Source organism: Gorilla gorilla, chromosome 7 (genome assembly GCF_029281585.2).
Source record: "Gorilla gorilla gorilla isolate KB3781 chromosome 7, NHGRI_mGorGor1-v2.1_pri, whole genome shotgun sequence".
NCBI classification, from domain to species: Eukaryota; Metazoa; Chordata; class Mammalia; order Primates; family Hominidae; genus Gorilla; species Gorilla gorilla.
Genome location: NC_073231.2, coordinates 79,186,252 through 79,209,516, shown reverse-complemented (window position 1 = coordinate 79,209,516; position 23,265 = coordinate 79,186,252). Strand labels below are relative to the sequence as shown.

At 48.7% G+C, this 23,265-nt stretch overlaps 1 protein-coding gene and 1 long non-coding RNA gene across 9 annotated transcripts in view; one reads left to right on the top strand and one right to left on the bottom strand.

The window, feature by feature from the left end:
• LOC129524231 (uncharacterized) overlaps nt 1-9,330 on the bottom strand; it is a 37,063-nt gene extending 27,733 nt beyond the window's left edge. The window contains exons 1-2 of one of the 4 annotated variants that reach the window (XR_010134995.1): nt 8,777-9,330; nt 1,397-1,540 (exon numbers count right to left, since the gene is read on the bottom strand). This is a non-coding gene — a long non-coding RNA (uncharacterized lncRNA). The remainder of the gene's footprint in view (nt 1-1,396; nt 1,541-8,776) is intronic. The other 3 variants (XR_008667979.2, XR_008667980.2, XR_008667981.2) reach the window with 3 other exon arrangements.
• A 103-nt stretch (nt 9,331-9,433) lies between these two features.
• IKBKB (inhibitor of nuclear factor kappa B kinase subunit beta) overlaps nt 9,434-23,265 on the top strand; it is a 60,753-nt gene continuing 46,921 nt past the window's right edge. The window contains exons 1-2 of one of the 5 annotated variants that reach the window (XM_031013757.3): nt 9,434-9,606; nt 10,220-10,342. In XM_031013757.3, the coding sequence (XP_030869617.1) occupies nt 10,238-10,342 (105 nt within the window). In that variant the 5' untranslated portion in view covers nt 9,434-9,606; nt 10,220-10,237. The other 4 variants (XM_031013758.3, XM_055349195.2, XM_055349192.2 and 1 more) reach the window with 4 other exon arrangements.

Sequence of the window (23,265 nt, the reverse complement as noted above, 5' to 3'; positions counted from 1 at the left end):
GCAGGTGGATAGTCACGCTACGTTTTTAGGACACAAAAGGAGACAAACAGGAAAGCAATAGCTGTCCCTGGGAGTGAAAGGATCAATAACCAATGGTTACCCCAAACCACATTTCACCAGAGTCACTGTCCAAAAAAATTAATTCTTACAAATGATTTCTCCTGCTAATGTGAATTTGAAATAGAAGGTGGGAGGGGGGAGGGATAGCATTGGGAGATATACCTAATGCTAGATGACGAGTTAGTGGGTGCAGCGCACCAGCATGGCACATGTATACGTATGTAACTAACCTGCACAATGTGCACATGTACCCTAAAACTTAAAGTATAATAATAAAAAAAATAAATAAATAAAAGATGACCACTTTATTTAAAAAAAAAAAAAGAAAGAAAAGAAATAGAAAGCACAAAAGAGAAACTTGTACCTTCCTCCCCTGACTGACATCACACAGATCCAGGAGAGCTAACTACCACATTCTTTTATTTATTTATTTATTTATTTATTTATTTATTTATTTATTTATTTTTTGAGACAGCGTCTCTGTGGCCCAGGCTGGAGTACAACGGCGCAATCTTGGCTCACTGCAAGCTCCGCCTCCTGGGTTCACGCCATTTTCCTGCCTCAGCCTCCTGAGTAGCTGGGACTACAGGCACCCGCCACCACACCAGGCTAATTTTTTTTTATTTTTAGTAGGGATGGGGTTTCACCGTGTTAGCCAGGATGGTCTCGATCTCCTGACCTCGTGATCCACCCCACTCGGCCTCCCAAAGTGCTGGGATTACAGGCATGAGCCACCACGCCTGGCCTATTTTTTTATTTTTTTGAGACAGGGTCTCATGCTCATTGCCCAGGCTGGAGTACAGTGGTGTAATCATGGCTCACTGCATCCTCGATTTTCTGGGCTCAAGTGATCCTCCTGCCTCAGCCTCCTGAGTAGCTGGGACTACAGGCGAACACCACCATGCCTGGCTAAATTTTTTGTATTTTTAGTAGAGACAGGGTCTTGCTATGTTGGCCAGGCTGATCTCAAACTCCTGGGCTCAAGTGATCCACCAGCCTTGGCCTCCCAAAGTGCTAAGATTACAGGCATGAGCCACTACGCCCAGCTAATTTTTTGTATTTTTAGTAGAGACAGGGTCTTGTCATCTTGCCCAGGGTGGTCTCAAACTCCTGGGCTCAAGTGATGCACCTACCTTGTCCTCCCAAAGTGCTGGGATTACAGGTGTGAGTCACTATGCCTGGCTAATTTTTTGTATTTTTAGTAGAGACGGGGTCTTGCCATCTTGCCCAGGCTGGTCCCAAACTCCTGGGCTAAAGTGATCCACCTGCCTTGGCCTCCCAAAGTGCTGGGATTACAGGTGTGAGCCACCACACCCGGCCAACACCACATTCTTACCTGTTGCCAGATTCTGTCACTTTTCGAGGGATCCCAATTGTAGAGCAGGCAGGGTGTCCCAGAGATCCCATCTGGGTCACCGAAACTGTAGGGGCAGAATAATAATTTTCTCCATATCCTTTCTGTGTTCCTGGCTGGGACTTCCTATAACAAAATGGCAGATTAAGAAGAGAAAGACAAAAGGAAGTTTAACAACATGTATATTTCAGGTATACATAGGAGATACCCAGAGAAATGAGTAAAATCTAGAGGGGTGGCTTAGAATTCGGGCTTAAATACCATCTCCAGTTGAAACAAAACAAGAATGGTGTTAGGGTGGACAGTTATGGGGTAGTGTCCAGAAAAAGCTTGGTAAGCAAAGCTAAGGTTTGTAGTGCAGATTTATGTTGGTGTCTTCTCTAATGATTAGAGTTTCTGGTGCATTAGAGCCTCACTTCTTTTCCTGGTATAGGGACAAAGAAACCCTTACTAATGGAGACGTGTTTTTTTGTTTGTTTGTTTTTTGAGATGGAGTTTCATTCCTGTTGCCCAGGCTGGAGTGCAATGGCACGATTTTGGCTCACTGCAACCTCTGCCTCCTGGGTTCAAGCAATTCTCCTGCCTCAGCCTCCTGAGGAGCTTGGATTACAGGCGCCCGCCACTATGCCTGGATAATTTTTGTATTTTTAGTAGAGATGGGGTTTCACCATGTTGGCCAGGCTGGTTTCGAACTCCTGACCTCAGGTGATCCACCCGCCTTGGCCTCCCAAAGCGCTGGGATTACAGGTGTGAGCCACTACGCCCAGCTGGGCTTTTTTTTTGGTATTTAAGTATACATAGATAATTATATTTTATTTTAAAATTAATTTTATTTTATTTTTATAATTAATTCTAAAATTATATTTTTAAAAATTAATTAGAGACGAGGTCTTGGTGGTCTCAAACTCCTGATTTCAAGTGACCCTCCTACCTCAGCCTCCCCAGTAGCTGGGACTACAGGCACGACACCACACCCCGCTAATATTTTGATTTTTTTGTAGAGATGGGGTCTCCCTATATTGCCCAGGCTGGTCTCAAATTCCTGGGCTCAAGCAATCCTCCTGCCTGGGCTTCCCAATGTCCTGGGATTATAGGCATGAGCCACTGCGCCTGGCAAGAGATGTTTTTTGGTGTTGCTGAGGCTAACAGAAAACAGCAGAGAGATGGTTTTTATAGATGTAAATTTCCCTTACAAAAGGGTAGCTTTTAAAATATTATTTAATTTAACTTGATTTAACTTTTTGAGTTTCACTCTGTCTCCCAGGCTGGAGTGCAGTAGCACGACCTCAGCTCATTGCAGCCTCCGCCTCCCTAGTTCAAGGGACTCTCCTGTCTCAGCCTCCCAAGTAGCTGGGATTACAGGTGCCCACCATCATGCCCGGCTAATTTTTGTATTTTTAGTAGAGACAGGGTTTCACCATGTTGGTCAGGCTGGTCTTGAACTCCTGGCCTCAGGTGATCCACCTGTCTCAGCCTCCCAAAGTGCTGGGATTACAGGTGTGAGCCACCATGCCGGGCCTTAAACATTTTTTTTTTTTGAGATGGAGTTTTACTCTTGTCACCCAGGCTGGAGTGCAATGGCGCCATCTCTGTTTACTGCAACCTCTGCCTCCCGGGTTCAAGTGATTCTCCCGCCTCAGTCTCCTGAGTAACTGGGATTACAGGTGCTTGCCACCACGCCCAGCTAATTTTTGTATTTTTAGTAGAGATGGGGTTTCACCATGTTGGTCAGGCTGGTCTCAAACCCCTGACCTCAGGTGATCCACCCCACTCAGCCTCTCAAAGTGTTGGGATTACAGGCGTGAGCCATCGTGCCCAGCCCATTTTATTTTCTAAGTAAAGATAGGTTCTTGTTATGTTTCCCACGCTGATTGTGAACTCCTAGACTCAAGTGATCCTCTTGCTTCAGCCTCTGGGATAGATGGGACTACAGGTGCACACCACCACACCCGGGCAAAAGGGTCATTTTTATTCTGCTTTTGGAGTTGCTTCTTTGGTTGCTGTTTCTCAGAATAATCTGTATGCCAAAGAGGCCTATTTTGGGTGGCATATTCTGGTCTCCTACAGTGATCTGGCCTCCCGGATAGTCACCAGCAGACTCCTGCAGAAAGGAAAAGTTGGGACAGGCAGGTAGGAGGGCCAGGCACCACTGACAAGGGGAAGTGCAGAGAGAGGCCTGAGCCCAGGAAGGACTGGAGTCCGGCAGCTGAGCTGCAACACAGCCCATGGGTCAAAAGTAGGAGCTCAGAACCAAGGTAAGCCGAAAAGCATACCTGTTGGTTTCTTAGACATCTACACCAGCCCATACCCTTTGTCTCCGCCACCACGGCCTGAGGTGGCAGCTGCCCTTTCATGACTTCTTTCTCTTTAGTTTGAATTTACTGGAATAAAAACGTGTGTGTAAAAGTAAAGGGAGCTTAAAAAGTGATTTCCTCCTCTAAGCTCTCGTTCCTCCAGAGAGGGTGACTCAGAGCCCCAAATCCTTGCCTTTGCTTGTTTCTGCCTAAGTTTGAGGCACAACAGCCTGGCTGGCCCTGCTCCTCAGTTTCTTGATTGGCCCAGGTCCAGTCACAGAGACAGCAGCTGGCCAATTTCCTTTCCTTCCTCTTCTGCAGCCAGCTCTGCATGGAGCCCAAAGGGTCTGCGGCAAGGTTCATTCTCACCCTCGTCTCCACCAACCCACCCTCATCTCCCACTAAGGTCCCCAGAACAAAGGCAGACTTCTTCACGTCCTCCGACTTTCGTAACTAGTTTCTCCAACTTTTCTGGCAGAGGAGTTTTTGTCTGTTGAAGAAGCAAGTCCTGACCTGCAGAGTCCTTTCTCTGCAGGGCTGGGATAAAACAAAATCAGATGGGTCATGAAAGAGTTGCTGAAATCGCTGAACCAGAGCTGACTATGGGGGCTGGGGTGCTGGGGAAATCCTCCCCATCCTCTGTGGTCTGCCTTACGGCCTCTTATCTTTCAAGCTGTCTTCTCCTTCTATGATTCAGCTCCAGGTTGTACAGAAAACAATTCTTTCTTTACTTGGAGGAGCTCATTGCTGCTTTGCTTCACTGCCATCAGGTGAGAGAGCAGAATTTAATCAGTGGATGACATAAAAGACTGAGTAAGAAGACAGTTATCTTTGACTTACTCTGTGAACAAGATTTCATTTTAAATTTAACAGTGCTCAGAAACCTTATCCTTATCACTAGTACTGCCAGAAGCATTTGAACCAGAGCAACTCCATCTTGAATAGGAGCTGCGTAAAATGAGGCTGAGACCTACTGGGCTGCATTCCCAGATGGTTAAGGCATTCTAAGTCACAGAACGAGACAGGAGGTCAGCACAAGATATAGGTCATAAAGACCCTGCAGATGAAACAGGTTTCAGTAAAGAAGCCGGCTCTAACCCATCAAAACCAAGATGGCCATGAGAGTGTCATCTGGTTGTCCTCACTGTTATACTCCCACCAGCACCATGACAGTTTACAAATGCCATGGCAACATCAGGAAGTTACCCTATTTGGTCTAAAAAAGGGAGGCATGAATAACCCACCCCTTGTTTAGCATAAATAAATAAACATAAAAATGGGCAACCAGCAGCCCTGGAGGGCTGCTCTGTCTAAGGAGTAGCCGTTCTGTTATTCCTTTACCTTCTTTTTTTGTTTGTTTTGTTTTTTGTTTTTTTTTGAGGTGGAGTCTCGCTCTGTCGCCCAGGTTGGAGTACACTGGCGCGATCTTGGCTCACTGCAAGATCCACCTCCTGGGTTCACACCATTCTCCTGCCTCAGCCTCCTGAGTAGCTGGGACTACAGGCGCCCGCCACCACGCCTGGCTAATTTTTTGTATTTTTAGTAGAGACGGGGTTTCACTGTGTTAGCCAGGATGGTCTCCATCTCCTGACCTCGTGATCCACCTGCCTCCCAAAGTGCTGGGATTACAGGTGTGAGCCACCGTGCCTGGCCCCTACTTTCTTAATAAACTTGCTTTCACTTTACTGACTCGCCCTGAATTCTTTCTTGCGTGAGATCCAAGAACCCTCTCTTGGGGTCTGGATCGGGACCCCTTTCCTATAACGGTACTGTACTGTGGTACTAATTACTGCAGAACAAATCCGTGTGTGATTTTATATTGCCTGGCCTTTGTCTGTCCTTACTTCATGGCTCCCTGTGGGTCTTAAAAACCCAGTAAGATTCTAAGTGCCTCTGATGAGATCTCATTCCATTGCTTGGATCCCCTGGGTCAGTAATGCCCTGGGCTGAGCTAGGCACTCTGGCTGGTCAGTATTTCTTGATTTCCCTATAGCACAGCTAAATAGCACACTCAGCCTCAAAGCAGGAAGAAAAGGGGACATTTTTCTGCTGAATCTGAAAATATCTTTTGTAAACAGTCTGCTCATGTCTCCAGAGCAGGACAGAAACCAGATGCAGGCAGAGATATCTAAACATGTCTTATCTGGATAGAAAATTGAGCTTAAGATAATAAATATCTTGGAATATGATAAAACCCAGAGGCCCCTTCCTGGGCCATGATTAATTGAAGAAAAAAAAGCCTAGTAATACGTGACCTTATCAGAGAGATTTATGTTCAGTTGAAAGCCAAGTTATTTTGAGCTGAGCAAAATGAGGATTCAAATTACAGGAGCGCAGAGTAAACTTTTGGCATATTAGCGGACATCTTGGTAAGTTTCTCAGGGACAGTGTTTTTCAGAGATGACAGCATTAAAGAGAAACCTTTTATGACATTGTACTGGAAATAGACTCTCCACAGTGTCCAGCTCATATAGGTGTTCAATAATTTTTTTTTTTTTTTTAGACGGAGTTTTGCTCTTGTCGCCCAGGCTGGAGTGCAATGGCACGATCTCGGCTCACTGCAACCTCTGCCTCCTGGGTTCAAGCGATTCTCCTGCCTCAGCCTCCCGAGTAGCTTGGATTATAGGCACGTGCCACCACGCCCAGCTAATTTTTTTGTATTTTTAGTAGAAATGGCGTTTCACCATATTGGCCAGGATGGTCTTGATCTCCTGGCCTCGTGATCTGCCCGCCTTGGCCTCCCAAAGTGCTGGCATTACAGGTGTAAGCCACTGTGCCTGGTCTAATTTTTGTATTTTTAGTAGAGACGGGGTTTCACTATGTTGGCCAGGCTGGTCTTGAACTCTTGACCTCAAGTGATCTGCCTGCCTCGGCCTCCCAAAGTGCTGGGATTACAGGGGTGAGCCACCACACCCGGCCAAATTTTTTTTTTTTGAGATGGAGTCTCGCTCTGTCGCCCATGTTGTAGTGCACTGGTGCGATCTCCACTCACTGCAACTTCCAACTCCTGGGTTCAAGTGATTCTCCTGCCTCAGCCTCCCAAGTAGCTGGGATTATAGGCACCTGCCACCACGCCCAGCTAATTTTTGTATTTTTCATAGAGACGTGGTTTCACCATGCTGGCCAGGCTGGTCTCAAATTCCTGACCTCAAGTGATCTGCCTACCTTGGCCTCCCAAAGTGCTGGGATTACAGGCATGAGCCACCTCACCTGGCCAATAAATATTTTATTTAAAAAATTTACTTATTAAGCAAACACTTATATTGCACTTAGACAATGCAGTCACTATTCTACGTGTGTTACAACTATTTACTCATGTTCCTGTTGCTTCTGGCCTTGAGGCTGAGCTTGCCATTTAGCTGGGAGTAATCAAGAAATACCAGGCCAGGAGCAGCGGCTCACACCTGTAATCCCAGCACTTAGGGAGGCCAAGGCGGGAGGATTGCTTTGAGGCCAGGAGTTCGAGCCAAGTCTGAGCAACATAGTGAGACCCCCATCTCAACAAAATAAAATTTAAAAATTAGCTGGTCATGGTGGCACGTGCCTGTAATCCCAGCTAGTGGGGAGGCTGAGGCGGGAGGACCCCTTGAACCCAGGAGGCCAAGACTGCAGTGAGCCGTGATCCTGCCACTATACTCCAAAGTGGGCGATAGAGAAAGGCCCTGTCAAGAAAGAAAAAAGAAAGAAAAGGAAAGGAAAGGAAGAAAGGAAAGGAAAGGAAGAAAGAAAGGAAAGAGAAAAAAGAAAGCTAGCAGCTGGGAAGTGAGGGGAGGGGAGGGGAGGGGAGGGGAGGGGAAGGGGGGAGGGGAGGGGAGGGGAGGGGAGGGGAAGGGGGGAGGGGAGGGGAGGGGGGAGGGGAGGGGAGGGGAGGAAAAGGAAAGGAAAGAAGGAAAGAAGGAAGGAAGGAGGAGAGATAGGAAGGAAGGAAGGAAAAGAAAAGAAGGAAAAGAAAGAAACCAAGTAGCCGGGAAGGGAAGGGAAGGGGAGGGGAGGGGAGGGGAGGGGAGGGGGAAGGAAGGAAGGAAGGAAAAGAGAGAGAGAGAGAAAGAAAAAGAGAAAGGAGAGGGAAGAGGGGAGAGGGGAGAAACCGAGCAGCCAGCGTGCCTAGCACAGCCCTGGACACCATTGACCCCTATGTTTGGGTTGAGATCTGTCCCTGAGTTAACTTCAACCCCAGGGCTGTCAGGCACTGCTGCTATCAATACCTCATTTGTCCCTCACAACAACTCTGGGGTGGCCTCCTTTCTATGACTTTCTATGAGCCTGCCTGTCCCCCTGCTATTACAATGAAGCAGATGAAACTGCTGATCTTTGTCACTGATGTTTTGGCTGTTTTCAACTTCCAAAAAATGACAATTAAATGCAATTCAACCTAATATTGCCTAAATTTTAAAAGAGGAAATAGGTTCTCAGAGTGTTTAAGTAACCAGCCCCCGTGCCTCAGAGGTAGTCAACAGCAGTATCTGGATTCAAAATCCAGTTTGCCTCCTTCTGAACTTCTTAACATGCTACTTTTAGCCACGGATTAAGAACCCGGGAACCAGTTGCTAGGGTTTGAGTATCAGCTCATCTACGTAGCAGCCATGTACCTTGGAAATAATAATAATGCAGACCAGGTGCAGTGGCTCACAGCCTGTAATCTCAACACTTTGGGAAGCCCAGGCGGGTGGATCCCTTGAGCGCAGGAGTTGGAGACCAGCCTGGGCAACACAGTGAGTGAGACCCCGCCACCAGGTATGGCGGCCGCGCACCTGCAGTCAGGAGAATCACTTGAGCCCGGGAGTTGGAGGCTGCAGTGAGATGTGATCACACCACTGCACTCCGGCCTGGGTGACACAGCGAGATGATAATAATAATAATAATAATAATAATAATAATGATGAAGTATTGTCCAATTTACAGGGTTGCCCTGAGGATTGAATAAGGAAATCTAAGTACAGAGATTTAGAACAGAGCCCTACACTGTGTAAGCACTCTATAGATGTGAGCTATTATTATCATCTTCAGGTTCCTTTGGTAGTTTTTTTCTGCTTGAATAAAATATAGCAACACACACACACACACACACCTCCTTTGTCCACTAATGTAATCCCATAAAACGGAGAAACTCAGCAGTGAGGACATTCTGATTCCAAGCAGGAAGGAGATGAACGATGAACCTCAGGCTGAGCGCCTCACGGTTTCCTCATGTCACCGGGGCTGGGGGTACAGTTTGGCTTCACACTGCTAGGTCTTTTCTTGTTTTTAAGGGGGCAGGGGCTGTCACCTCTGAGGAGTCAGCTGTGATTGATCCTTCTCCACACCCAGCCAAGCACCCCCCAGACAGGGGAGCGCCCGCAGCAGGGCGGTAGGCAAGGGCAGTTCTAGCCAACAGTCCCTAAATCATCCCAGCGGGGGCGCGGGAAATTCCACCGAGGTGAAAGCCTAGGGGGCCGGGTGAAGAAATCCCCATACCCGGGCCTAGAAACCGCTCCAGGTGGAAGTCACTTGTCTAAAGAGAACAGGGTGTAACGGGGGTCATTTCACGGCTGTTCTTTTAAATCGGTGAGCACGGTCTGTCTACTTTCCCTCAGTTGTCTAGAGACCACACGCCACCCCCGCCCCGGGGGAGTCGCCCGGTCGAGGGTCCCGGGACAGGCCCACCTGGCCCGCAGCACTCGCAGCATTCGGACCTGGTCCGCCTCGCGCCGGCAGCGGCCTCTTTAAGAGCGGCCGCGGCCAACGTGCTCCGTGACGTCAGAGCAGGAAGTGTTTGAGGAAGTCGCGCCGCGCTGCTCGCGTTAAGATTCCCGCATTTTAATGTTTTCAGGGGGGTGTCATAGCCCCGGGTTTGGCCCCCCCAGCCCCGCCTTCCCCGCCCCGGGGAGCCCGCCCCCTGCCCCGCGTCCCTGCCGACAGGTGAGTCCCCCTCGTGGGTGCGGCCCGGGTGCCACCTGCAGGCCCCGTCGCCCCGCTGCCTGCAAGGCCCGGAAGACCCCTCTGTGCCGCTGGAAAGTCGCAGCTTGCGGACTGGGGAGCGTTTCACTTGTGCGGGTTGGAGTTCGGGAAGCCGGGAGAAACAGCTCTCCCTGGGGTGGCTTCTTGGGGGTGGGTGGCTTTGAGGGGAACCTGCGATTTATGGGAACATTGTAAAGAAACACGTGACCGCGGGGACGCTCAGAAGTAGGTTCTGTCCCTGCCACCTCGGGCAGAAGGCGGGCAGGCCCAGGCGCCCCTGGTGGAGTCAGCTGGGGATCCCCTCGCTAGGGCAAGGGCGTGGGCATCGCCTCCCTCGGTGACTTTCTTCCTTGCCTGATGCCACAGCAACCGGATGGGGGAGGGTGAGAGGGACAAAAGTTTGCCACGAAGTTTGGACCAACCAAACACATTGGTTTCTTTAGAAAGTAAAAAACCAGTTGTATTTTTCTTCTCTCCCATTCAAGAGCAGTGGTATCTCTTGCCTTCTCCATCCCTTTGAGCTCCATTTTTTTCTTAATCCTAACCTGTTTTCCCCATCCCAAATTGCTTATAGAGTTAGCACGACATCAGTATGAGCTGGTCACCTTCCCTGACAACGCAGACATGTGGGGCCTGGGAAATGAAAGAGCGCCTTGGGACAGGGGGATTTGGAAATGTCATCCGATGGCACAATCAGGTAGGCCTTCTGTGCAGCTTGGGGAGGGGCGGGGAGCCAGGCCCCCTCCTCACTGCCTCCACTTTCTCTGATCCTGCTGGGCCAAGGGCTCACCTTTGGCTTTGGTCATCTTGGGAGAGTGAATAGGGGGACTGGGAAGGGGGCTTCAGGACTTCTGAGCTGACTCCAGGTTAGTGGTCTCCATGCTTTATTGACTATGTCACCTAAATAAATAATAAAATAAAGTTAAGCTCTTAGTCTCTGTTATATATATATGGTAACAGTAGAATATCATGTACTAATATATACTGATATTATATGTTATAAAACATATGGAAATAGGAAAATTTAAAGGATGAGACTAAATAAATAGTTTAAAATATTTTAATTCCTTGAGGCCAGTAGTTCAAGAGCAGCCTGGGCAACATGGCAAGACCTCGTCTCTACAAAAAAGTTTTAAAAATTAGGCAGCCAGCTGGGCGTGCTGGCTTACACCTGTAATCTCAGCACTTTGGGAGGCTGAGGCAGGCGGATCACGCAGTCAGGAGATGGAGACCATCCTGGCTAACACTGTGAAACCCCATCTCTACTAAAAATACAAAGAATTAGCCAGGCTTGGTGGCACGTGCCTGTAGTCCCCAGCTACTTGGGAGGCTGAGGCAGGAGAATCGCTTGAACCCATGAGGCGGTGGTTGCAGTGAGCCAAGATTGCGCTACTGCACTCCAGCCTGGGTAACAGAGTGAGACTCCGTCTCAAAAAAAAAAAAAAAAAAAAAAAAAAAAAAAACTTTGGCAGCCATGGTGCGTACCTGTAGTCCCACTACATTGGAGGCTGATGTGGGAGGATTGCTTGTCCAGGAGTTTGAGGCTATAGTGAGCTATGATTGTGCCACTGCACTCTAGCCTAGGTGACAGTGAGACCTTGTTTCAAAACCATTTTTTAAAAGTTATTTAAAATGTCGGGTGCAGTGGCTCACGCCTGTAATCCCAGCACTTTGGGAGGCCGAGGCAGGAGGATCACTTGAGGTCAGGGGTTTGAGACCAGCCTGGCCAACATGGTGAAACCTCATCTCTACTAAAAATACAAAATTAGCTGGTGTGGTGGTGCATGCTTGTAACTTCAGCTACTCAGGAGGCTGAGGCAGGAGAATCGCTTGAACCCAGGAGGCAGAGGTTGCAGTGAGCCGAGATAGTGTCACTGCATTCCAGCCTGGGCGACAGAATGAGACCCTGTCTCAAAAAAATATATATATATATTTAAAATATTTGCTAATTATGATGTCTTCCCAGTATTGCTTGCAATACTGCACGGCAAAAAATAAGCAGATCCACATGAAAGTGAGAATTTCATTTAGAATGATGATGAAAATCCATATTTCAAATAATTAACATTTTTTTAAATTTTGTAGAGGTGGGGTCTTGCTATGTTGCCCAGGCTTGTCTCAAACTCTCATCTTCAAGCAGTCTTCCCATCTTTGCCTCCCAAAATGTTTGGATTACAGGCCTGAGCCATGGGACCTGGCCTCAGCTGAGGTTTTTTTTTATTTTTTGTAGTGATGGTGGTCTCACAATGTTGTCCAGGCTCATCTAGAACTCTTGGCCTCAAGTGATCTTCCTGCCTTGGCCTCTCAAAGTGCTGGGATTACAGCCATGAGTCATTGAACCTGGCCTGTTTTTATTTTTAATTGACACATAATAATTGTACATATTTATGGGGTACAGTGTGGTATTTTGATACATAATGTGTAATGATCAAATCGGGGTAATTGGCATGTTCATCACTTGAAACACTTATCCTTTTTGTTGGAAACAGTCAAAATTCTTTCTTCTGGCTATTTTGAAATATACAATATTTTTTTTTTTTCCGGAGACAGAGTCTCGCACCGTTGCCCAGGCTGGAGTGCAGTGGTGTGATCTTGGCTCACTGCAACCTCCGCCTCTTGAGTTCAAGTGATTCTCCTGCCTCAGCCTCCTGAGTACCTGGAATTACAGGTGTGCACCACCACACCCAGCTAATTTTTGTATTTTTAGTAGAAATGGGGTTTCACCATGTAGGCCATGCTGGTCTCAAACTCCTGACCTCAGGTGATCTGCCCACCTCAGCCGCCCAAAGTGCTTGGATTACAAGTGTGAGCCACTACGTCCAGCCTGAAATATACAATAAAGTTTTATTCACTGTAGTCACCCTGTTGTTCTATAGAATACTATAACTTATTCCCCCTAACTGTAATTTTGTACCCATTAACCAGTCTTTCCCTATTTCCCTCCACAACTCCCCCCACCCCCACCACCCTTTCCTGCCTCTGGTGACCACTATTCTACTTTCTACTTCTGCGAGATCAGTTTGTTGTTGTTGTTGTTTTGAGACGGAGTTTTGCTCTTGTCGCCCAGGCTGGAGTGCAGTGGCGTGATCTTGGCTCACTGCAACCTGTGCCTCCTAGGTTCAAGTGATTCTCCTGCCCCAGCCTCCCGAGTTGCTGAGATTACAGGTGCCTGCCACCACACCTGGCTAATTTTTGTATTTTTAGTAGAGACGGGGTTTCACCATGTTGGTCAGGCTGGTCTCGAACTCCTGAACTTAGGCGATCCCCCCCCACCCTCCCGTCTCAGCCTCCCAAAGTGCTGGGATTACAGGTGGGAACCACCGAGCCTAGACGAGATCAGTTTTTTTTTGTTTGTTTGTTTGTTTTTGAGATGGATTCTTGCTCTGTTGCCCAAGCTGGAGTGCAGTGGCACAATCTTGGCTCGCTGCAACTGGTGTCTCCCAGGTTCAAGCGATTCTCCAGCCTCAGCCTCCCGAGTAGCTGGGATTATAGCCGTGCACTACCACGCCTGGCTAATTTTTGTATTTTTAGTAGAGATAGGGTTTTACCATGTTGGCCAGTCTGGTCTCAAACTCCTGACTTCAGGCGATCTGCCTGCCTCGGCCTCCCAAAGTGCTGGGATTACAGGCATGAGCCACTGCGCCTGGCCTTTTTTTTTTTTTTAATTTTTAATTTCTTTGGAGATAGGGTCTCAATCTGTCATCCAGGCTGAGTGCAATGGTGCCATCATGGCTCACTGCAGCCTTGACCTCCTGGGCTCAAATGATCCTTCTGCCTCAGCCTCCTGAGTAGCTGGGACTACAGGTGTGCGTCGCCATGCCCGGCTAATTTTTGATTTTTTGTAGATAGGAGGTCTCTCTGTTGCCCAGGCTGGTCTCGAATTCCTGGACACAAGTGATCCTCCCACCTCAGCCTCTCAAAGTGCTGGGATTACAGGTGTCAGCCAACAGACTTTACCCAACTGAGATCAGTTTTTTATTAGCTCCCACGAATGAGTGAGAACATGTGGTATTTATCTCTCTGGGCCTGGCTTAATTCCCTTAATGTAATGCCCTCCAGGCTCATCCATGTTGCCACAGATGACAGGATTTCATTCTTTTTTATGGCTAAATAAGAGTACATTGTGTCTGTGTACCACATTTTCTTTGTTCATTTGTTCATTGATGGACATTTAGGTTGATTCCATATTTTGGCTATTGTGAATAGTGCTGCAGTAAACATGAGGGTGCCCATATCTCTTTGATAAACTGATTTCCTTTCCTTTGGATAGATACCCAGTAGTGGGATTGCTGGATCATATGGTAGTTCTATTTATAGTTTTTCTTTTTTTTTTTGAGACGGAGTCTTGCTCTGTCAACCAGGCTGGAGTGCAGTGGCATGATGATCTCAGCTCACTGCAACCTCCCCCTCCCGGGATCAAGCAGTTCTCCTGCTTCAGCCTCCAAGTAGCTGGGATTACAGGTACATGCCACCATTCCCGGCTAATTTTTATGTTTTTAGCAGAGACGGGGTTTTACCATGTTGGTCAGGATGGTCTCAAACTCCTGACCTCAGGTGATCCGCCTGCCTCAGCCTCCCAACCTGCTGAAATTACAGGTGTGAGCCACTGCGCTAGCCTTGTTTGTAGTTTCTCAAGGAACCTCCATACTATTTTCCATAATGGCTGTGCTAATTTACATTCCCACCAATAGTGTATAGAGTTCCGCTTTCTCCACATTCTTGCCTTCATTTGTTACTTTTTGTCTTTCCGATAATAGCCATTTTAACTGTGGTGAGATGATATCTCATTGTGGTTTTGATTTGCATTTGTCTGATGATTAGTGATATTGAACATTTTATCATATACTTGTTGGCCATCTGTGTGTCTGAGAAATTCCTGTTCAAATCATTTGCCCATTTGAAAAATTGGATTATTTATTTTTTTGCTGTTGAATTGTTTGAGTTCCTTGCATATTCTTGATATTAATCCCTTGTTGGATGGATAGTTTGCAAATAATTTCTCCCATTCCATAAGTTGTCTCCATAGGTTCCATAGGTTTATTCTGTTTTTTCTTTTGCTGTGCAGAAGCTTTTTAGTTTGATGTAATCACATTTGTCTACTTTTGCCTCTGTTAACTGTACTTTTGAGGTCTTATCCATAAAATCTTTTCCCAGACCAATGCCCTGAAGCACTTCCCGTATGTTTTCTTGTTTTTTTTTTTTTTTTTTTTTTTTTTGAGACAGTCTCACTCTCAGCTGAGACAGGTGCGATCTCGGGTCACTGCAGCCTCCATCTCCTGGGTTCAAGCGATTCTCCTGCCTCAGCCTCCTGAGTAGCTGGGATTACAGGCAGCGCCATCACACCCGGCTAATTTTTTTTTTTGAGACGGGGTCTCGCTCTGTCGCCCAGGCTGGAGTGCAGTGGTGCGATCTCGGGTCACTGCAAGCTCCGCCTCCCGGGTTCATGCCATTCTCCTGCCTCAGCCTCCCAAGTAGCTGGGACTGCAGGCGCCCGCCACCACCCCCGGCTAGTTTTTTTTTTGTATTTTTTAGTAGAGACGGGGTTTCACTGTGTTAGCCAGGACGGTCTCAATCTCCTGACCTTGTGATCCGCCTGCCTCGGCCTCCCAAAGTGCTGGGATTACAGGCGTGAGCCACCGCACCCGGCCACGTCTGGCTAATTTTTTTTTTTTTTTTTTTTTTTGCAACGGAGTCACGCTCTGTTGCCCAGGTTGGAGTGCAGTGGCTTGATCTCGGCTCACTGCAACCTCTGCCTCCTGAGTTCAAGCGATTCTCCTGCCTCAGCTTCCCAAGTAGCTGGGATTACAGGCACCTGCCACCATGCCCGGCTAGTTTTTATATTTTTAGTAGACACGGGGTTTCACCATGCCGGCCAGGCTGTTCTCAAACTCTTGACCTCAAGTGATCTGCCCACCTTGGCCTCCCAAAGTGTTGGGATTACAGGCATGAGCCACTAACAGGCGCCTGGCCTGTTATTTATTTTTAAAAAGCCAAAAGCCAGCTTCCTCCTCCTGCCGGCTGAACCCCACGCAGTCTGTCTGCACCTGCCTCTCCATCATTCCTCCCCTTGGCTGCTTCTGGTTTGAGCGCTGAGCCCTCTTGCCGGACAGGCCTCCCCCTCCTCCACATTCCTCCAGGACCAACTCTAGGCCATCTCCTCTGCATATGCGTCTGGGATGGCTTTGTTCCGTGGCAACTGGTTCTCCCATTGAGTTCCTCTGGGCTGGTTCCTGTGCCGCCCTTCCTGTCTGCGTGTGGAGTAAGTCTTGTCAGGACCCTGCATTCCTGGTCAGCCAGGGCTGGGTCTGGCCTTGGAGTTCCTTCAGTTCTCCTGTAGCAAGTGCCTGACATTGTATGTGTGCTAGGTGCCCCAAATCATCCACTCTGCCAGTCCACAAATATTTATCGAATGTCTATTATGTGTACAGTGGTAATTAAAGCAGACCTTTGGAGAAGGGAAAGAGCCATTAGTCAACTAATTATAAATGTAAGCTCCTAAGTATGGTAAAGTGTGAGTTGGGAGAAGGACCCAGTGCACTGAGACCTTCCGTTGGGGTGGGATCAGTCAGTGTCAGAGGAGGTTCCCCAAGGAAGTGAGGCCCTAGTAGAAGTCAGCTTGACAGAGAAGGTGGGAGGAGAGTTCCAGGCCAAGGGAGGGGCTCCTGAGGGGCCCCTGTGGAGGGCAGGTGTGGCAAGTGGGCAAGACTGAAGGCCAGTGTGGCCGGAAGGGAGGATGGGGCACAAGTGCCTGGGTGGCTGAGGGTGGACGGTGCGAGTCAGATCCTGTGGTGTTTTTTGGGCAGTTTAGCCGAGGAGGTTTTGTTTTGATGGAGGAGCTGTGGAACGATGTTAGAGGGAGGTGCTGTGCCCATGGGGACAGATTGGGAGGGCCCAAGCAGTGGGCAGCGTGGGAAAAAATCAGCTCTCGGAAGAAATGCCTTGATCCATAGTGTGCAGCAGTTCTCATGGAGTAGTTACTCCCACCAGGGCTGACTTCAAGCCACCAGTAGTTTAATAGCCCGCTCCGGCCCGATTCCTGAGTAGTTAACAACCAGCTCGCAGTGACTGCTACTAGGGTGTCACTGGCTCCGTCCCAGTGATGCAGGCAGACCAGGTCTGAATGTTTTGGAGTCGTCTAGGTGAGAGATGGGGAGAGGTGGGCAGACTTAAGAGATATTTAGGCCTGGTGCGGTGGCTCATGCCTGTAATCCCAGCACTTTGGGAGCAGAGGCAGGTGGATCACCTGAGGTTGGGAGTTCGAGACCAGCCTGACCAACGTGGAGAAACCCCGTCTCTACTAAAAATACAAAATTAGCCAGGCATGGTGGCGCATGCCTGTAATACCAACTACTCAGGAGGCTGAGGCAGGAGAATTACTTGAACCCAGGAGGTGGAGGTTGCAGTGAGTCGAGATCGTGCTACTGCACTCCAGCCTGGGCAACAAGAGCGAAACTCTGTCTGAGAAAAAAAAAAAAGAGAGAGAGATTTAAGGGGTGGAATTAACAGCGCTTAGTGGTGGAGTAGAGGTGGAGGGGAGCAGGAGGAGTGGAGTGCCTGCAGGTCCTCAATGATGCCTACCCGTGAGCCCGGCCCAGGCCAGGAAGCTCTCTACCTTTCTTCCCCATGGGTTCTCCCTGAGTTTGGGAAATCTCTAGGGCTGCTTTGGGTGCTGAGGAGAAGTCTTTGATCATTGTCTAAGTTCAGAAGATGAGCGTGTATGTTCTCTGTTGGGAACCCCTCTGTTCACAGCCTCTTAAAAGCAGCTGGGCTATGGTGGTGTTGGTTCCTTGACTCTCATGGTTTTACTCCACGTAACAACAGTGTGCACTTTCCTGACACTCCATGCACTGTATCTTGTCTGCAGAAGAAGGAATGTTGTAGTAGAAGTTACATGAAAAAGCCCCTAAGCATGGGTATCCTCAGTCAGAGAAGTGGCCTGATAATCAGAGGCATCATTTACTGAGAACCTGCTATGTGCCAGCATCAAACTAGGTATTTACGTGCTTTCTCTCCAGCCCTCACAACTCTGAAAGGAAGTACTGTTGTCTTTGTTCCCATTTTATAGTTGAGGAGACTGAAGCACAGTCTCTGTGACTCACCCACAGACCTGAGCTCGCAAGCAAAGAGGCTAGGATTGGAACCTGCGTCTGTTCGGAACCCAACCTCATGCTTTTTCCATTGTGCCTGTGGCTTCTCCGTGGTGAGGACTTAGGGTGGGGCCTCGGTGTTCCTTAGACTCTCATTGTTCCCCACAGTCTAAACCTTTTTGAAGCAGGAAGGGGAAAACACTTCTTTATTGATTTTTTGTTGTGTGTTTTTTGAGACAGGGTCTCCCTCTGTCACCCAGACTGGAGTGCAGTGGCTCGATCAGGGCTCACTGTAGCCTTGAACTCCCAGGCTCAAGGAGTCCTTCCACTTCAGCCTCCTGAGTAGCTGGGACTACAGGCGTGAGACACCACGCCTGGCTAATTTTTTTATTTTTGTAGAGATGAGGTCTTTCTATGTTGCCCAGGCTGGTCTCAAACTCCTGGGCTCAAGCAGTCCTCCTGCCTTGGCCTCCCAAAGTGCTGGGATTTCAGGCATGAGCCACTGTGCTTGGTTGAAAAACACTTCTTTGGAGGACAAAACACTTATAAGTCTTCCTTGTTAGACAGAGAACCCCACATCGAGTGTTTCCCAGGGAGGGAGGGCAGTGAACAAGCGAGCCCCGCCACAACCTGCTTCCCCTGTTCTTGTGGTTCTCCTGCCACGCGGGCCTCACCATTCCACATTGTGTCGGGACTCCCTAAGACCTCCAGCCCAGGGGTCAGCCCAAACCACTTCCCAGTACCGTTTAGATAGGCTGATATTTTTGATGAGACCTTTGTTAAATACAAAGGAAGAGGAGGAGGAGATAACCGAATGCCCCCACCTGGCAGCATGTTTTGGGAGTGGGGGCGGGAAACACGAGACTCAGTCACACAGACCTGGGTTCAGATCCTGGCTCTGTCAGCGTCTTGGCTGTGGGTCCCCACTTTTTGCATGGATTATGGGGATTCTCCAATACTGATCTCCTGAGTGCTGGGTCCCCAACATGGCTGGGCAGGATGTGGGTCAGCTGCCTTCTGGAAGCCACCCAGGGTACCTTGTGATATCATCATGTTCCGTGTGCACTTGGCTGTGCGGAGGGCCAGGAAGCGCTGCCTGGGGCCCTGCGGGATGCTCGTTGGGGTGGAGGAGGCAGTGTGTGCACTGGCTGTTAGAAGGCAGAGTATTAACGATCCCTTCTATGAAGCAGCACGGACCTGTACTTGTCCCTTTATGGGACAAGGCAAAGCTCACCACAGCTTATCTGTGTGCTTGGAAGCCTTAAAGCCTCTGCTCCGTTCAGTCACTTCTCTAGGGATTTATAGAGCCTGGGCCCGAGCTCTGTCAGGGATACCAGGAAAAAAGGGTCCCTGCCCTTCGTGTGCTTACTCTCTGATCACAGTGATCCAGGGAGCATTCAGGAGTGCATTAAGTGAGTCTAAATCCAAGCACCGAACTGCATGGATAACAGTGGCTGCCGTTTCTCCAGGGCATCATGTGGCATCCGAGCTGGGTTCCCTGTCCGCATGATTTCTCCCGAACGCTGGGGAAGGGAGGCTTCTTGGGGTGAATGGAGCTTTAGCAGGATCTGGAAAGGAGGTACACTTTTGAGGGCCTGGCAGGAAGACAGAAGCCGACTCAAGTGGGCAGAGCAGCATCTCCACAGGGCCAGAAAAGGAAGTGAGGCTGCGGTCGTTTATTCCCGGCTCCCTGTGGTCGGATGCTGTGTTTCATTTTAGCTGACATCCCTGGAGTGGATGGAGCCATCCCATCTTATGGATGAGGACCCAGATGCTTGTACCATGGGCTCCTATCGCACCTTTACCAGGCGGTGGAGGAGGGAGTTACACCTGGACCTGCTTGTCTCCTGAGCCCGAGTGCCTGGCTTCTGTGGGTGAGGCAGGCGGCAGGCCACTGTGCCCCTTGGGGGTCTGCACTGTAGGGAGTAGGGTGAAGAAGTCATGGCCCTCTTAGCGTAGACCAGGCGATGCTGGGGCCCAGGGTCTGTCCAGTCACCTGCTGAGCCAGGGGTGAAACTGCAGCTGGATCCTGGACCTTTTTGGCTCCCAGCCCTGGGTCCTCTTGCCCAGTCTCTCTGGTCCCAGCCCTGCACCTCCTTTCTGAAGCATTCATTTCAGGGGGCGGGGTCTGAGAAGGAAGAGGAGGTTTTTACTAATTGCCCCCATGTCCACAGTGGCCTGGTTGGATGCTTGCCATGATAACAGGACACTGGGCTTTCTGCGCTAAGGGTCTAAACGTAGCTCTTGGCCTCTGTGAGTTTCCTGAGTCATTGGAAGAGGCAAACTTGAGGAAGCTGGGCCCCTTTTGTTTCTCCTGAGACTGGGTCTTCAGCTCGCATCTGCCAGGCACCTTTTGGTCTGAGGATGTGCTCCCCCTCTGCCTTTTTTACACCTTATGACACACATGCTTATATATAAGTTTTATGTTTACATGCATCAAAGGCAAGGAATTGCAAACTCTGAGGACCTTCATAATCATTGCATTCAATCTGGACATACAGGGGACCCTTTCTCCGTTTTCTCAAAATACAGACCACTTTTTGTTGTTTTGTGTGTGTGTATTTTTTGAGACAGGGTCTCACTCCAGTAGTCCAGGCTGGAGTGCAGCAGCGTGATCACAGCTCAACGCAGGTCTCGCTCTATTGCCCAGCCTTGACTTCCGAGGGTCAGGATATTCTCCCACCTCAGCCTCCCAAGTAGCTGGGGCTACAGGCATCTACTACTATGCCTGGCTAGTTTTTAAAAATATTTTTAGTAGAGACAGAGTCTTGCCATGTTGCCCAGGCTGGTCTCAAACCTCCGGGCTCTAGTGATCTACCTGCCTTGGTCTCCCAAAGTGCTGGGATTATAGGTGTGAGCCACCATGCCCAGCCACAAAGCAGTTTTAAGTTTTGTCCTTCACGAGGAGTTCATGTACCAGAAGTTGGGTACTGAGATGGCGCAGGCCTGGTCTGGGTTTCCACAGAACTAAGCTAAGACTCAGTAGATTCCAGGAAAAATAAAGTAAGCCATCCTTCTTACCTTACATGTGTTTGAGTTCCATTGCTAGTGAAGAACAAACTCCCTGGGGTTTCAGAACCGGTGATCGTAGCCTGCTTCTGTTTTCATTGAATTTTGCTTTCTAGAGCAGGTATGTTTTTAGTAACAAAGTCATTCTGTTTGCATTTCTGTTTCAAATGAAACATTACTCATGGAAAAACTGGGAATATTTCAGAATACTTCCTAGAGGCAGATGAAGGCCACTGTGTTAGGAAAAGTTTAAGTATGTCTGTATCTACAGCAGACCTTCCTAGGCCCAGGGAGTTAGGATTTCGCCTCAACTCTAGGGCGAAGCTGAGCTGTCTGTGAGTAGAAAGTTAGTTTTGGTCTCTATGCCCAGTTATTTCAAGACTTGTTCAGTGTTCACATTGCTGAGTTCAGTCTTTTTAGTTTGCATTTGGATATTTAAGACCAATATCAAGTCTTCAGTATCAGAATCTCCTCCTGATTCTGGGTTGGGCCAAGTGACAGCTGTGTATCAGGTCCAGTGTTTGTGTTGGGCAAAAGACTGCAATTATCCAATTTGTAGCTAGACAGATTACCTAAAATCACTTAACAAACTAAGTCATATAATCTATTTTTTGGATCTGATGATCTGTCCTGTTTCATTTATGGTAGGTAGAATAATCCCCCCCAACCCCACCAAGAAATCTGGATCCTAATCCCTGAACCTATGACTGGGTGGGGCAGCATGGCAAAGGGAAATTAAGGTTGCAGATGAAATTAAGTTTTCTAATCAGCTGACCTTAGATGGAGAGATTGGCCTGGCTTCCCTGGGGGGTCCCAGTGTAATCCCAAGGGTTCTTAAACGTGGGAGAAGGAGGCAGCAGAGCCAGGGTCAGCCGATGCATGTGAGGAAGATGGCGGGCCATGGCTGACACAAGGATGGGCTAAGGGGCTACGAGCTGAAGAAAGTGGCGCTTCTAGAAGATGCAGAAGGAAAAGTAGGGAAACAGACTCTCCCCTAGAGCCTCTGGATGGAGCATAACCCCACCAACATCTTAGCTCAGGGAGACCCACGTCAGGCTTCAGCAGATAGAACTGCAAGGAAATACAGTGTGTTATTTTAAGCCACCAAGTTTGTGGTAATTTATTATGGCAGCAATAGAAAACAAGTGCCCTCTTCTGTGTATTGAAGTTACGTTGCTGCAGATTTTTCAGTATCTTGGTTTAGTCTCAGTCATTCTGAGGTAATGAACCATAAGTTACAGTCTCTTTGGCTAAACCATTGCCTGGAATACTGTCCATGGAAATGTTGCAGGGTGGATGGAGGTGGATAGATGCTTTTGGCAATGGCACCTCACGCTGCAGCGGGGCCATCGGTCTCTGTGGAACCCTGCGTTGCCCACGTCTGAGCTCCTCTGCAAACTCCGCCTAACTGGAGGCAAGTGACTGTAGCAGTGTCTCAGTCGGCTCAGTGCTGCTATCACAGAGTAGCTGAGAATGGGTAATTTATAATGATTTTATTTCTCATAGTCATAGAGGCTATGAAGTCCAAGGTCAAGGCATCATCATAGGGTGAAGGCGAAAGGGCAAGAGACAAAAGGGACCAAACTTGTCCTTTTATAACCATCAGTCCACCTGGGATGCAGAGCCATTGTGGCCGAATTGCCCCTTAATACTGAGGTGATGTCCTGGCGCAGTGGCTCACACCTGTAATCCCAGCACTTTGGGAGGCCGAGACGGGTGGATCACGAGGTCAGGAGATGGAGACCATCGTGGCTAACATGGTGAAACCCCATCTCTACTAAAAATAAAAAAAACTAGCCAGGCGTGGTGATGGGTGCCTGTAGTCCCAGCTACTAGGGAGGCTGAGGCAGGAGAATGGCATGAACCCGGGAGGCGGAGCTTGCAGTGAGCCGAGGTCGTGCCACTGCACTCCAGCCTGGGCGACAAAGCGAGACTCCGTCTCAAAAAAAAAAAAAAAAAAAAAATACCGAGGTGATACTGCTACAATAGGAATTGGCTTTCATTGAATTATGGAAAACTGTGGAACTTAAACCATAGCAGATATCGTCAGGCAGAGCTGCTGTGGATGAAGCTACCACAGAACGGGGCAAAAATGAGTCTGAGCACTGTGGGGAAGTAAAACCTGAAAGCAAATTCACGTCAGCCTGAGAACAGACCAGGAATCGGGAGGTACAGGGAGGTGTAACATGGTCTGCACATCAATGAAAGAAACGTTATTCTTTTTTTTTTTTTTTGAGACAGAGTCTCACTCTGTCACCCAGGCTGGAGTGCAGTGGCACGATCTCGGTTCACTGCAACCTCTGACACCTGGGTTCAAGCGATTCTCCTGCCTCAGTCTCCCGAGTAGCTAGGATTACAGGCACCCACCATTGCACCCAGCTAATTTTTTATTTTTAGTAGAGATGGGGTTTCACCATGTTGGCCAGGCTGGTCTCGAACTCCTGGCCTCAGGTGATCCACCTGCCTGGGCCTCCCAAAGTTCTGGGATTACAGGCATGAGCCACCGTGGCTGGCCAGAAATGTT